This window comes from Antennarius striatus, chromosome 18, assembly GCF_040054535.1.
Source record: "Antennarius striatus isolate MH-2024 chromosome 18, ASM4005453v1, whole genome shotgun sequence".
Taxonomy (NCBI): domain Eukaryota; kingdom Metazoa; phylum Chordata; class Actinopteri; order Lophiiformes; family Antennariidae; genus Antennarius; species Antennarius striatus.
This window is the reverse complement of record NC_090793.1, coordinates 16,946,423-16,959,889: the sequence shown is the minus strand read 5'-3', so window position 1 is coordinate 16,959,889 and position 13,467 is coordinate 16,946,423. Positions and strand designations below refer to the sequence as shown.

The 13,467-nt window shown below is 37.0% G+C and overlaps 1 protein-coding gene across 1 annotated transcript in view; it reads right to left on the bottom strand.

Annotated features, from left to right (window-relative positions):
• Positions 1-8,670: 8,670 nt before the first annotated feature.
• Positions 8,671-13,467, bottom strand: part of LOC137611772 (microtubule-associated protein 4-like) — a 52,007-nt gene continuing 47,210 nt past the window's right edge. Inside the window, exons 12-16 of the mRNA XM_068339867.1 lie at positions 12,805-12,897; positions 11,136-11,217; positions 10,941-11,050; positions 10,621-10,786; positions 8,671-9,401 (exon numbers count right to left, since the gene is read on the bottom strand). Of these exons, the coding sequence (XP_068195968.1) occupies positions 9,397-9,401; positions 10,621-10,786; positions 10,941-11,050; positions 11,136-11,217; positions 12,805-12,897 (456 nt within the window). The 3' untranslated portion in view covers positions 8,671-9,396. The remainder of the gene's footprint in view (positions 9,402-10,620; positions 10,787-10,940; positions 11,051-11,135; positions 11,218-12,804; positions 12,898-13,467) is intronic.

The window sequence follows — 13,467 nt, the reverse complement described above, 5'->3', positions numbered from 1 at the left end:
AAGGCGATGCTAAATCAGGACCTTCTGAATGTCATTTAATGAATGTGTAAGAATGACACACTAGCAGATTATAACTCTAGTTGGTTCACTGCCAACCTGCTTCAAGCAACACCCTCTCATAAAACAAGCATTAAAATTGAGAGATGGAAAAGCAACATTTTATTGTCTTAATCATTAAACAGTGTCATTTATGAAAAGCTGTAAATGTTTAGAGGCTGTTTTACAAATGTTCTTCACGTCCCAATAAGCAATATGCATGGAAGTTCTTCCTCACTCTTTGATGGAACTTTCAGCTATGTGTGACAAACTGAAATCTATTAATGGTTATTTCCTTGGTTTAGAAATTATTCGACACATGTGAGATAACATTAGAACAACCCCGTACAGCACAAATACAGTCTTTTTCTAGATATTTTTTAATGTACAGTACAATGTACAGAGTACCCAATCCAGGATTTTGGAGATTTTACGACTATTTTGCAGGCTGTGTATACATTACTGTATACAGGTTTTTTGTTGAATAACATTGGGAGTAGCTTGGCACTTACATTCTCCTCTCCATCATTGTCTTCTGAATCTTGGCCATGCCCTCTTCAACTGCTGTAATTGAATATTAAATATAATGTGAGCCCAGACTGGGCCAAAAACTTCTATCACAGACCTTGAACCTGCAATAGAACATTGTCGAATAAAGTTGATACAGACTTCTGGTAAATGGTCATACAAAATGAGAGATTTAGAATTGTGTCATACATGTCTGCAATGGAACAAGTGCAGGTTTTTTTTTTTTTTTATGTTAAATTTTGCTACACAAAAACAAAGCAAAACATGCCCCCCTCTCCGAACCAATGTACTTCCTGAGATAATGTTGGCAATACAATAATCAACAAAATCATGGTCACCACCAGCTTTAACCAATGTTAAGTTGAAGTGTCCACAGAGATACTATCTAATCGTGGCATACATAAATATCTATGTATTTTGTCAGGATCCACAGTCCTGATGCTGAGTCGTATGTCACTCTGAAAGATTGGAAACTATATCGTACCAGATTTGAAAACAGTACCAACTTTAAAAATTGCATTGCACCAGGTGTATATTCCCTTCAAAAACACACATTGCATTCCAAATTACATATCTGTTTGATTCCCAAACACCATATATTATCTTTATAACACTGTTTCAGCTTCATAGGTATGCCTCTCTGTGACAGAAATAGGAACGGCCACTGTCAACAGAGGTGACCTTCCTCTCTACTTGATCAGACAGTACAGTTGATGCAGAGAAATAACCAAAAGCTCATTACAATTCTACCTACAGGATTTCACCTTACCTGAAAAACAAGAAACAAATTTAAATGAGCCTAATGCTCCCTTAGGGAAAAAAGGTGACACTGGTGACATTTTCATTTTTTAAAAATCAAAATACAAATACAAATGTGTAAATAGTTTGCATATGTAATTTTGTGTTGTAGTGTTGTTTACTATTACAGATGGTTGACCAATAACTTACTGTAACGACTCCCGTTTGCCCAGTCATCAGCTCCTCTCCACATAAATCACTCCTCTGTCAAAGTTGTCCACTAAATCATCAGCGAATTGAAGGCAACCAGTAGGAATTTCACAACTGATCTAGGACATTGTCCTCCAAGCAAGGACAATGCTAGGAGGACAAAAGGACGAGAGCATGACACAATTCCATAACTATACAAAGAATTTCATCTCAAAGCAGATATTTTTCAATATATTGCAGTCCATGTTGTTATACACTGCAAAGTATTGCATTATATCAGAAAGGAAAGAGAATGTTACCCAACCTAAATGATAAATAAAAGATGAGAATAATTTATCAACCACTGACAAACTATGTACGGGTATACCTCGGTATAACTCAGTCTCCAGGCTCAACCAGAATACTTTATTTATGAATGCATTTTCAATAATATATAGTTAATATAAATAGATTTAAAGCTGACAAATAAATTTTTGTTTTTACTATAGTACATTAAAAAACTGTCTCCTCTTCAGCCAGGGGAATACTAAGTCTCACAAATGGTAACAATCTTTAGGAAGAATTAATTTGACCATAGAAGATATTAAATTAGCTATTAAATTAATACTATTTGGTGTAATTCAGCATTAGCACTAGATAGTCATGCCAACCAGCTCATGTTTGACAGTGGTATAAGTAAACATGTTAGCAGCTGTGCTACTAAGCATTTGCAAACATGTAACTAGTTGTAATAAGGCCATAATGCTTATTTTAAACTCAATGACATATTAAAAATAATAGTTGTAACTAATAGTTACAGTGGTAGAAATAAAAGAAACAGTTTTACACGTTGCAGGAATTGGGATGACAATCTCTAATGCATGAACAGCATTATCCTTGTTCATATTCAACCGCAGTTTCAGACCTGCAGTTCAATCCACCCTGCATCGACAGTAGCAAATTACAAAGAATTCTAATCATGTCTTATCATTTAAAATGTGTACATAATGCCAAAATATTCACTTTATCTAAACCAAAGGAGTTAAATTTGTTTAAAACATTATGTAAAATTATAGTAGAAAACATTAAATCAGTATAGTCACTGTAGGAAAAATGACACAACACCGCCTTGTATTTTGCTCATCTTTTATTTATGATTAATATTCACATCACTAGTTAACAATTAATCACAATGAACATCTCTTTCACACCAAATATTCAGAATTTATGGGGAAGATGAGTCCTATTTATTAGAACAGATGCCTCTATCAACCAGCAGTTGTTTTCCTTTGCATGTTACGGTGTCATGTCCTACAGAATAATACAGCACACACTAGAGTGGATCCAAGCCACAACACTGGAATGTAGATGCTTTAGCCTGTTTCTTATTCATTGGTAATGACATATTTGAAAAATAGTACGAATAGTGAAAAAAAAATCCTATAAAAAGTGCATTAAATGAATATAAATGTTGTACAGAGCAGTCTATGCCTGAAGTATTTATGTTCTCCTTACCAAATAGCTCAAATATTACTTTTTTGAAATATTATCTGGATGGTACTGTCTTTATGGTGAAGTATACAGGCGGCGAAATCTACTTTTCAGTGCTGTGATGCTGACAAGCCTCTGTTAGGAAGAGACACGAATACAAGCTCCATGTGCATATCTACCAACACTTTAATCCTGGATTTCCTCATTCTTCCCAGATATTATCCCATATCAGGCATTTAGTTGTCTCTTTTAGAAGGACAGTTCAGGTCTATTTCAGTTCAGCATTCAGTTATTTTGTCATAAGCATTGCATTAGTTCAAGTTGTTCCAAATCTTTCCAATATTTCCAGGCTTTGTTTCGCTGAGAAGACAATTTGGTCAGAGATCAAGTCTTGCCTTTACTCTCTCACATGTTGGTAGGTATGCCAAGGTGTCTGAAAGAGCTAATACAGAGCATTACTTTCTACCACATACCAAGAGATTAAGTCCAGTTAGTTATAATAGGGGTTGGCAGAAGACAGGAGAAAGGGATGACAAGTGTGTGTCAAGTGAAACATGAATAGTGGTAAATTTCAAACCAAAGTGGACACCAATCGGATTGTTTCTTTCTGTTTTTCTGTCTGTTGTACTAACATGTTAAGAGTACAGTAGTACTCACACTGTTGACAGTACTGGAGTGTGTTATTTTGTTTTCTGTGATCCCAGATTTTCTTTCTGTAATGGGTCATATTTCAGACCACAACAAACACGACACACACTGACTCCCTTCCTGCCCCGCAATTACTTTCCATATGTGATATTTTCCAAAACTGAACAGAGACAAACCTCATACATGTATTCAGAATCTTGCATTTTTGTAAATACATTTTTAAAAACATTCTTGAAACTTCAGCAGCCCTTTTCTTGGAGGAAAAAAGGCAGACTCAGGAAAATGTACATTTCTTCTTTCTGGTGCGTTTGATAATACTAATATTAATCTTAACATTAACAGGTTTATTAATGTGAAAGCTCATCTTTTGACACCCACAGCATCCTGTTAAGAAGTCAAGTTTTTGTCTTTTTTTATCTTAATTTCTTTGACTTTCTTCTGAAGTAATAAAAACATGGTGGAAACTATATACAAGGTGGAATACAAGTGGAATGATGCTACACCTGGGGACTCAACAGAACATAAGAAAAACTCGTCATTACCCTTTGTCCAAGCTACAGCTGAAACCTAACCAAACGCTTTCTGAATATGTTAAATCTTAAATTTAAGGGACAATGTGTGCCATTGGTTTTCTTATCAATATCACTACTGAATAACTCCTTTGGTTATTGCTGTAGCATGCAGTCTGGAAAGTATAGTCTGAAAAATACTGGGTTTTTTAATATAAAACTTAAATTGATTGAGAAAAAAATACATCCAATGCAATAACAACGGAAATAAGATATTTAAATGGACTCATGTCAAGAAATAAATCCTTCATAAACTGTACATGTTACTAATGTACCGTACTCATGGCAACCAAAACAACATTAGCTACTGTTATATGAGTGAGAAGAATAACAAACATGTTTAGTGAATTTAATTCAGCTACTCTTGAATTTCAGGTTATTCAATCTCCAAGATAAAATTACTATTTGTTTAAATGGAGAGCAATGCAGTAACTGTTTGACAGTGATTCCACATGCAGCTCGATCACTCGTTAATTCCATTAAACCAAAATTTCCCGCAATACACTGAGAGGATGCTCCTTTAATGAGACAATGCTGTATAAAAGGAGGACAGGAAGCTTTGAATTAATTTCACATAGTTTCAGACAAAATGTATTTTGATTATAATTTATAATACTATAATAATACTATGTTTAGTATAAATGTAAGGAGTGAGCATGAGAAAGGACTAAATGCTCTAATGGAAATGGTTTCGATATCGGCATATCAAGTGGCACTCTCTAGTTTGTACATGTGAGTTTGTAGCTTGACCAGACAGTAATAACCAGTGAATGTCAACAGGAACAACAAGAGGACAGACTGGATAGTTGAGTGTTATATTATAGCCAGTAGTACAACACTGATGACTAAAATCCTAAAATGACCCAAAAAGAAAAGAAAAGAAGGGGACCAAAGTGTCATCCAAGAGACACCATCCCATCATATATCAACATATTCTCACAATGAGCGTCAAACACAAGGTAAAACTACAACTTGTTTATATTTATTATACAAAAAACTGTCTCTACACCTATCAAAATGCCTTCAACGCACTACTCTTCTATCCTTGAGGAAAGTTCACATTATCTTTGTCACATATAATCCACACTTATGTATCATGTTCTGCTTTTAGGAAATTTATGGGCTAATCTGAAGGGAGCAGTTCACTATGATGTAAGTTTCTATTTTCCTTTCAGCTGTCTAATCTTTATTGTCAATTAACTGAACATTTGCTCACTGACTGTTTTGTTCTCAAAAGCACACATTTACAGTACACAGTTGACAATGGTTTACCAATATACAGTAAAGCATCTTGTATAACACTTCAGTGCATCAATAGATGGACAATAATGTGTTCAAAGTGCACATAACTTCCGAGGTTTAAGGGGAACTGCACATCATTAATATGATTTAGATTATATTCCCAACACAATAACATTGATTGCCCATCGAAGCTAAATGAGAACAGTGTGTAACACTACTGAAGCATCAGGTGATGTAAGGTTTCTCAGTCAGCCAATTTTCATGGCTCAGAGCCAGACTATCAGTGTTTCAGAGGCTAAACAGCGCTCTCTACAGGATGGATGCAGTAGTAACACTTCACACATCTGACAACTACAGCAATACCCCACTAACACAACACTAATCCGTCATAGTTTCAGTGGAGACCCACCAAGCCTTTGATACACAATGCATAGGATTCCAGTGAGTGGACAGGGCCTTCCCCATGAAGGTGGCTACTCCTACAAGTTTTAGACATAACAACGCTTTCGGCACGTTCATCACATCACAGTGTTGTTTCAATAAATTCTGAGTCAATCTGAAATGCTTTAACTGAATTTAGTAATTTCATAAAATAAACCAAACATGTTGAAATTAGAACCCTTTCTAACTTCTTCTTCCCCTAAATTCCTTAAATATATTCAGCAATTATGGAAAATGAGCAAAATATATATCTAAAAACTGTATTTCAATATCTGACAAATGTGGGCTACCATAGTTTCCGGATTATTAAACGCACCTGAATATAAGCCGCGTCAACTACATTTTAAAAGGACTAACTTAAAAGATGCATCATGTGGCTTTCTTCATGTGTTTTCCATCTTAAGGGAATGCATGATGTGCAAAATGTCTGTTCAAACACAAACTAGTGTCTTCTTCGGTCAATCATCTCTTCCCCTGTCTGTCTCGCTCTTGCACTTCCTGCTAGAGCGCCCCCTAGAGGCTGTTAGCCCATAAACATTTTTACATTAGGCCCATAGTTGTTTAAGCCGCATGGTTCAAAGCATGTGAAAAAGTAGTGGCTTATAATCCGGAATTTATGGTATTTCTCATCAACTATTAGTTTATTAGGACCATATTAAATGTTTTTATTAAAATCTAAACTGGGCTTAAAGTTTAAAGTACAGATCAGTTGAATAGACATTGAGTAGACTAAGTACCACTAGGTGGTCCCAATGAGAGTACTTGCAAGCCCTTCTTGGCCCTGCTTTGCTGAAATACCAATGCATTCATGGCGTTCCTGGGGCTGGGCAGTTCCTGCTGTCCAGAGTACTAAAATACTAAAAAATAAAATAACCTGTGAACATTTGTCGTGTTACCTTCCACAAACCACAAAATACTGAACAAATATGTTTTGAAAAGCTATTTACTTAAATCTATTTACACTACAGATGTTGTGTAAAATCTATGCCAGAGACAATAGATAGCTAGAAAACGTTATATAGCAGTCACCTCACGTGGCTTGGTAGTAGCTCTGAGTTCAATTTGCGAGATAACGAAGACTAAATAGAAATTACCAACTTTACACCTGCCATGAATGTAAAATTATTCCCTTCTGTTGACAGTTCTCTTTGCAAGTGAACTCATGTCTCTCTTTACTATTTGCCAATCTGTATGGCTGCTCTCTATCTCTGTACTTCCCTCTCTGCCTGTGCATCACTGTATTGCTGTCAGAGAGATTGAAACACAGGAAGGGGAAACAGATGAGAATTTCCACTGACTGAAGAGAGCCTATGATTAAAATGACTGACAGTGACTAAGATGGGAACAGCACACTAACACAGCTCATTATTGTTTTAACAAAATCAGCATAGACCACCAAAATACAATAAAGACTTTCAATCTAGAACTGAGATATGCTTCTATGAACAGCATACTCTTTTACTTTGTCTTGTGTGTCTCATTGTGTGTGTGAGCTGATTTCTGTTTGCCTATGTGCATTTGTGCATGCATACCAACCTGCATGTGTGTGCTTTCCTGCATACATCTGTTTTAATGTGTCTCTGTGTGAAAAACTTAAGCAGGTTTCACGGAGAGGACTCTAAGATAGTAGAAAGACTTAAATGAGGGTGTGGTGCTGTGGCCCCAGCCCCTCTCCACTAGGGGAAACCACATTACCAGGAAGTGCCAGAACTATAAGAGAGGGCACGTGCTTTCTGTCTGTCTGTCTGTCTGACTGACTCTAAAAGTCTAATGTGAAATGCATGTGTTTGCTGGGGTCCTTCACAGGAATAGGGACATGTGTATGAGTAACGCTGAGGGTTAAACAGCAGCTTTGGGACAAAGAGATTAGACATATAGGAACCAAAGACTCAGAACAGGTTTGCATGCACAGTGACAGATCAGATTAAGAGTAAATGGGGTCCGTGCACTCAAACTTTAAACCTCACAAAGGGTCTGAAATTTGAGCAAACTATCTGGTGGTGCAGGTTCTTTCTAGTGTCCCACTGACATAGATGCACTGTTCATACCCAATGTGCAGAATATATTCCAGTAAAGGTGGATAAATGGCACAGCTAACAAGCCTTTTATTTACTTTATTTTATTGCAAATTCTAGTGTTGATTAACAGCTTGTGAGATTGTGATTGATGCTCTCCAAGAAAAGTGCTACATACAGTAGACTGTGCATTGATTCTTTCGTCTCCTTCGTCTCCTAAAAGGTGCAATAAGAAGCCATTTAAGATTAATAGTTAAGGGTTTAATATCTTGTTCAACATTGGAGAGTCAGCTGGATTTCGTATTTGCTCCTTCAAAGTCAAATACTGTGAACTTAACAATCATATCTGGCTTTAAGACCTAAACCCTGTTTAGTGATACTTTTGTGAAACAAGGCTCCACAATCATTTGACCACCACCCTTCTTGATTATCACAGACTAATATCACCATAGGTTGTTTCTAACTGTAGAACATTCATCTGCTTTGCGGATGCACAGCTTCTAAATATTGCAGTAACTATTGCCAAAGGAAGCCTTTGTCTGACATTCTGTGCTGATTTTAAGATCTATCTTTAGATCCATTTCCTAACTTCTCCAGCTGTTTCCTCTCTACTCTACTGCCCATACAGTCCAACCCGTCCTCTGCATCCACCAATGCTAATTTCAGACATCAATAATCTAGACATTAAGAAACATTACTGTAAAAAAGCTTGGGAAGACAAACTGGGGCAACGAAACAAAGAGATGTATAAGGAGACATTGTTAAGCTGTATAATGTATAATGAGAAAGCATGCAGTGTTGTAGGTAACGTTGATTTTGAAATACATTCTGGTTAGAATGTTTAAAGCAGACTTGACAGTATTTATTCTGCTGGTACAGACTAATGTAATGTGGAAATGAGGTTGAGCTAATAATCTCTAGCATAGAATTACTGACAAGGTTGGAAGTTAAAGCCTGTAAGAGAGACTGCAGGTTAGCCCCAGAAAGGTCTGAGGCAGAGGGTTTTGGCTATTCAGATCAGTGTTTAAACAGTAATTAGCATGAGATATGGAAATGTCTTATGAAGGAAAATACCTATACTTGTATATTTCCATACAGCACTGACAACTATGGTGGATTTATTGCAGTAGGGTTCTAAAACTGGAGTTTGAGCTTGCAGTCTTGGGAATCAGTGCTTATGAGGGAAATGTATGAGTTGGCATGCTGGTGGAAACTCACACAGAAACACAGACAAATAGCAAGTGGTCTTCTCTGCTGTAGGCAGGACTGAAGGTCAACCTGCGGGCACTGAGAGGTCCAGGTTCAGATTAGTTGCAGGAAGCTAGCAGGTGGACCTCTGGGAAATACGGAGAGGCAATTGGTCTGTTTGGTGCTGCAGTGGGCGAGATCAAGGGTGGGGCCATTGGGAAGTGACTACGCCATGGTTGGCTGGTTAGTTGGTTGATTGGTGGGGTCGGCAAATGCCATGTGCATCCCACCAAAATCTAGGTCAATGGGATTCAATCTGTGGAGGAAAATGGGTAAGATTAAGATAAGAGAATGTAAGCACCCGGAATAAAAAAAAAAGGATGTACATAAAAGGAGAGAACAGAGGTTGAACCTTTAGTTTCATTTATGCTAGATGATCTCGATGGCTCTTCTTGTCTGGACCTCATTCATATGAGTTAAGGTACAAATAATAAAACATTCCTGACTTTATTGCATTAGCATTGCAGTCATCCATCAATTAAGCTGATTGGGAAACCACTCAGGGTGGTAGAAGTCTGCTGTTCCTCTGAACTCGGAGGCCAGATGCAGTGCCAGGGATGGATTTATCTTCTAAAACAGGCTAATCTTGACCCTGTAGATCTCTTCATAATTTAATTTTATAGCAAATTAGCTGCTATGTTTACCATGCCACTCCATCAAACACACAGGACAGAGAAGGCATACACACGTGCATACACGTGCAGACTACTGGTCTCCATAATTAGCCGTTTGCAAAACCCATGAATAGCTATCGTCCAATCAGAGCATAGCAACTGTAACTAGATACATAAGCCTGTTATTGCAGCAGGGAATTGGGAGCTATACTTGGTATCTCAACAGTTTGGAAGATAGTCTGTGTTGTTTTGATGCCAAGGACAATGTGCTTCTTTACTACACACGTTGCAGCACATTTGACAAATGAACTGATCCTGAGACTCTAGGCTGCTGGTTGGTCACCAGTGTCAGGTGGTCAGTAAACAACTATGGCAATGTGTATCCTGCCATTGTTGACTCTTATCAGCCAATTTGTGGCGACTTAAGCTTGTGATGGAACCACGTCAAATGTAAACAATTTAAGAATGCTCATAAATATTATGGATAAATTTAACATTTAATATTCATATTTTTTAATATTAACATTTAATAAAACCATTTTATTTTCAATTTTTTTTTTTTACATGTCACTACGAAAATTCAATAGATTTTTTTTTTTTTACAGGAAAAAGCAGAGTTTGGCCATGTTTTAAAAATAATGAAATGCTTGCTTTTCTTTGGTAAACACATCTTACAGGTTGGTTTGATGATAGTAATTTACTATTTATTCAGGTTTTGTCTACATCTAGGGTTTAATCAACGTAACACCTGCATGCATATTGAACAGTTTTGTGCTGTAAATACTTAAAAGTCACTTTCTTTTCAATGTGAACTGCACATGAGACACTCTCTCACTGACTGTTCTGCTTGTGTGTACTCACTTGTCTCAGCGATGCGCTTGTCTAAGATGCGGGGCTCTCTCAGTTCATCTCCCCCAAAAAGAGTTGGTGGGGGCTCTTTCACCCCATTCTCCTTAGCAACACCTCCTGGTGCTGTTGCCAAAGCAGCAACGGGGTTTGGAGATGGGCTCGCCTCTGTTTTCTCCTCCTGTAGCCAAAAATAGATGCACAAAGATGAATACATGAAAAACATTTTTTATTGTATTATTTCTTATTACTGCACCATCTAGTGGTGTCAGCAAGTAAAAGCAGTGACACAGCAAAGGCAAAGCCTGCTGACTGGTAATGTGCTGATGTTTGACCTTGTGTCCATTGGTCTGTCCGTTGCCTTGCCCCACATTGTCCATGGATCCAACCTTAGACTTCGCTTTAATGTTTACCTTATGGGATTCGATTTTCACCTCACCTCCACCTGAAGAAAAAAGGAAGTTAGTACAAGAAGAGCACAAATAGTATGAAAGGGGAGAATAAGGAGGAGAAAACATTTTGAAGCTGACCTGGTTTATGTTTGATGTTGTCCTTGGAGCCACATTTGGAAGTCACTTTGCTCACATCAACCTTTTTATTCAGGATCTGCACCTGAGAATAAGAAGAGATCATAATGTAGTTTTATATTACCTCACTCAGACTATATGTCTTTACTTCAAAATCCACCATACTGATTCCATACTGCCATGCATCGGATGCATTAATTCTGTTAAATGCAGTATGTAGGAGAACAGACTACCTTGCTATCTCTATTCCTGACTAACGAGTTTTATTTTATACAAGGCGTCCTCTTGTTTTGTAAGGCTGGTGCATAATGCTCCATCTTTCCAGATAAAATGGGACAGGCTATAATTGGAGGTTGGGAAAATGCAGGTATTATATCATCATCACCTCGCAAGGGGGGGCTTTGCACAGGTAGTAATTCAGATTAGTTTGCAGGCAGCTGGTTCTATTTGATTTGAATATCGGGTCAACTGGTCTTTTATAAGATCAATCATATTCACATAGTTGATGACAGAAAGGAGGCATCATTAGTCAGCGACCAAACAAAAAACTTTCTTCACAAGAAGACTGCATTTGTGATCTGATTTAAAATACACTAAAATAAACACAAATATTTAAATTCATGATAAGACAGGTCATTTTAATGTTTGCACCTTAGAAGAATGCATTTGTTTATAAGCAATAGTTTACATGGAAAATGCTTTTGAACATACTTTTTATGTGTTGTAGATGTTTTGCATGTAAAACAAAAGCACATAAAAAGTATAGAGCATCTTGTGTAAATTAGGACAGGCAGAAATGGACATGAAACAGTGAAGACCAAAATAAGATACACACAAAATACAATAGCACAATGGTTGGGAGCTATTTATGAGAGCAGTCAAGGTGATTGAGACTTTTTATATTGTGGTACAATAATTCACATTCAAATAGGCTGATTTTGTTCATTCAATCATGTATATTCTGTCTGCAATGATTAAACTTAAATTGTAGATTTTCATGACTAAGACAAAGGTTGCTGGTCTTGTGATATAATGTATGTGGTTGATCAAGCATATAAATTTATTTGAAGGGATTCTTTGAACATTTCAGTTATCTATTTTACATTTTGCTGAATTAATCCAAGACAGAACAGTGGTGATTGTGAGAGCAGCCCAGAGAAAGAAAATAACAGAGAAGCACGTGTTAGAAGTACAACATCTGGAAGGATCGGCAGAAAGACCTGTGCAAGTTAACTATAAAGGAAATACATCTGGAATGAAATAGAGGGATCAATAAACATGCAAACCAGAGGGCAATCATCCTGTTAGTCTGAAGATAAAGACATCTCCATATCAATATTTTGATTTTTTTTTTTTTGTAACCATTCAATCAAGAATAACACAGGATATATGGAGACCGTAAACTCATGCAAAGTGAGCCTGATTCTATTTCTTTCCAGTTTAGTCTTAAATCCTCTTATAATTGAATGAACTAGGTTTAAAGGCATGTAATATCCAACCAAATTAATTTATTTTATTCATTTCCTCCTTTTCTAGCTAGGATAAAATAAGCTTCCCAATTCCAAAATTTTCTACCAGTTTCAGCCAAAAAGCAAGATAAGGACTGAATTGGCATAAGACCAATATATATCCACCCTCACCAGAGTCTGCCTCCAGCTACAGCTGTACTTACATTGCCACCTCCTGGGACATGTTTAATATTGTCCTTGGATCCACAGCGAGACGTAATATGGCTGAAGTCCAGCTTTTTGTGCACTAACTGGACCTACAGACGGGCATGCAGACACCCAAACAAGACAGGGATTGAAGAGATAGAGAGGGCAAAAGAAAGAAGGAAAGAAAAAAGAAAAGAGCAGCAGTGAAGAGCAGATCAGCAGGCAGCTTCACGTGACAGGAAATAGAGTAGGTTTTCTATATAACTAGGTTAAGAGACCCTGTCATTCTAATCAACTGATTCCTCCATAGGAATCCCTCCATGTATTGTGTGATAACTGGAGCAGAGCATCGGCAAAAAAATATTTTGGGACATTATACAACAAGTTATTGTGATTCAAAATGGTGCATGCAACACAATAGTACACAGGTAAGTCAGTGTTTTTGTGTTAGCACATGCTGCTTTATGCAGACACAATGACAAGCAGCTGAAATAAGATTATAAAAGACAAAAAAGATGTTATCAGCCTGTTTCCCTGTCCTGCATTCCGTCTTTAAAACATCTAGTACAAGTTTGGGTCAGGATAGAAAGCTTTTTAAAGCAATAATCAGTGATTGTAGAGTCTGAACCATTGATTAATTTAATATTAATGGATGATCACAATCAGCCGTGTTGCATGTG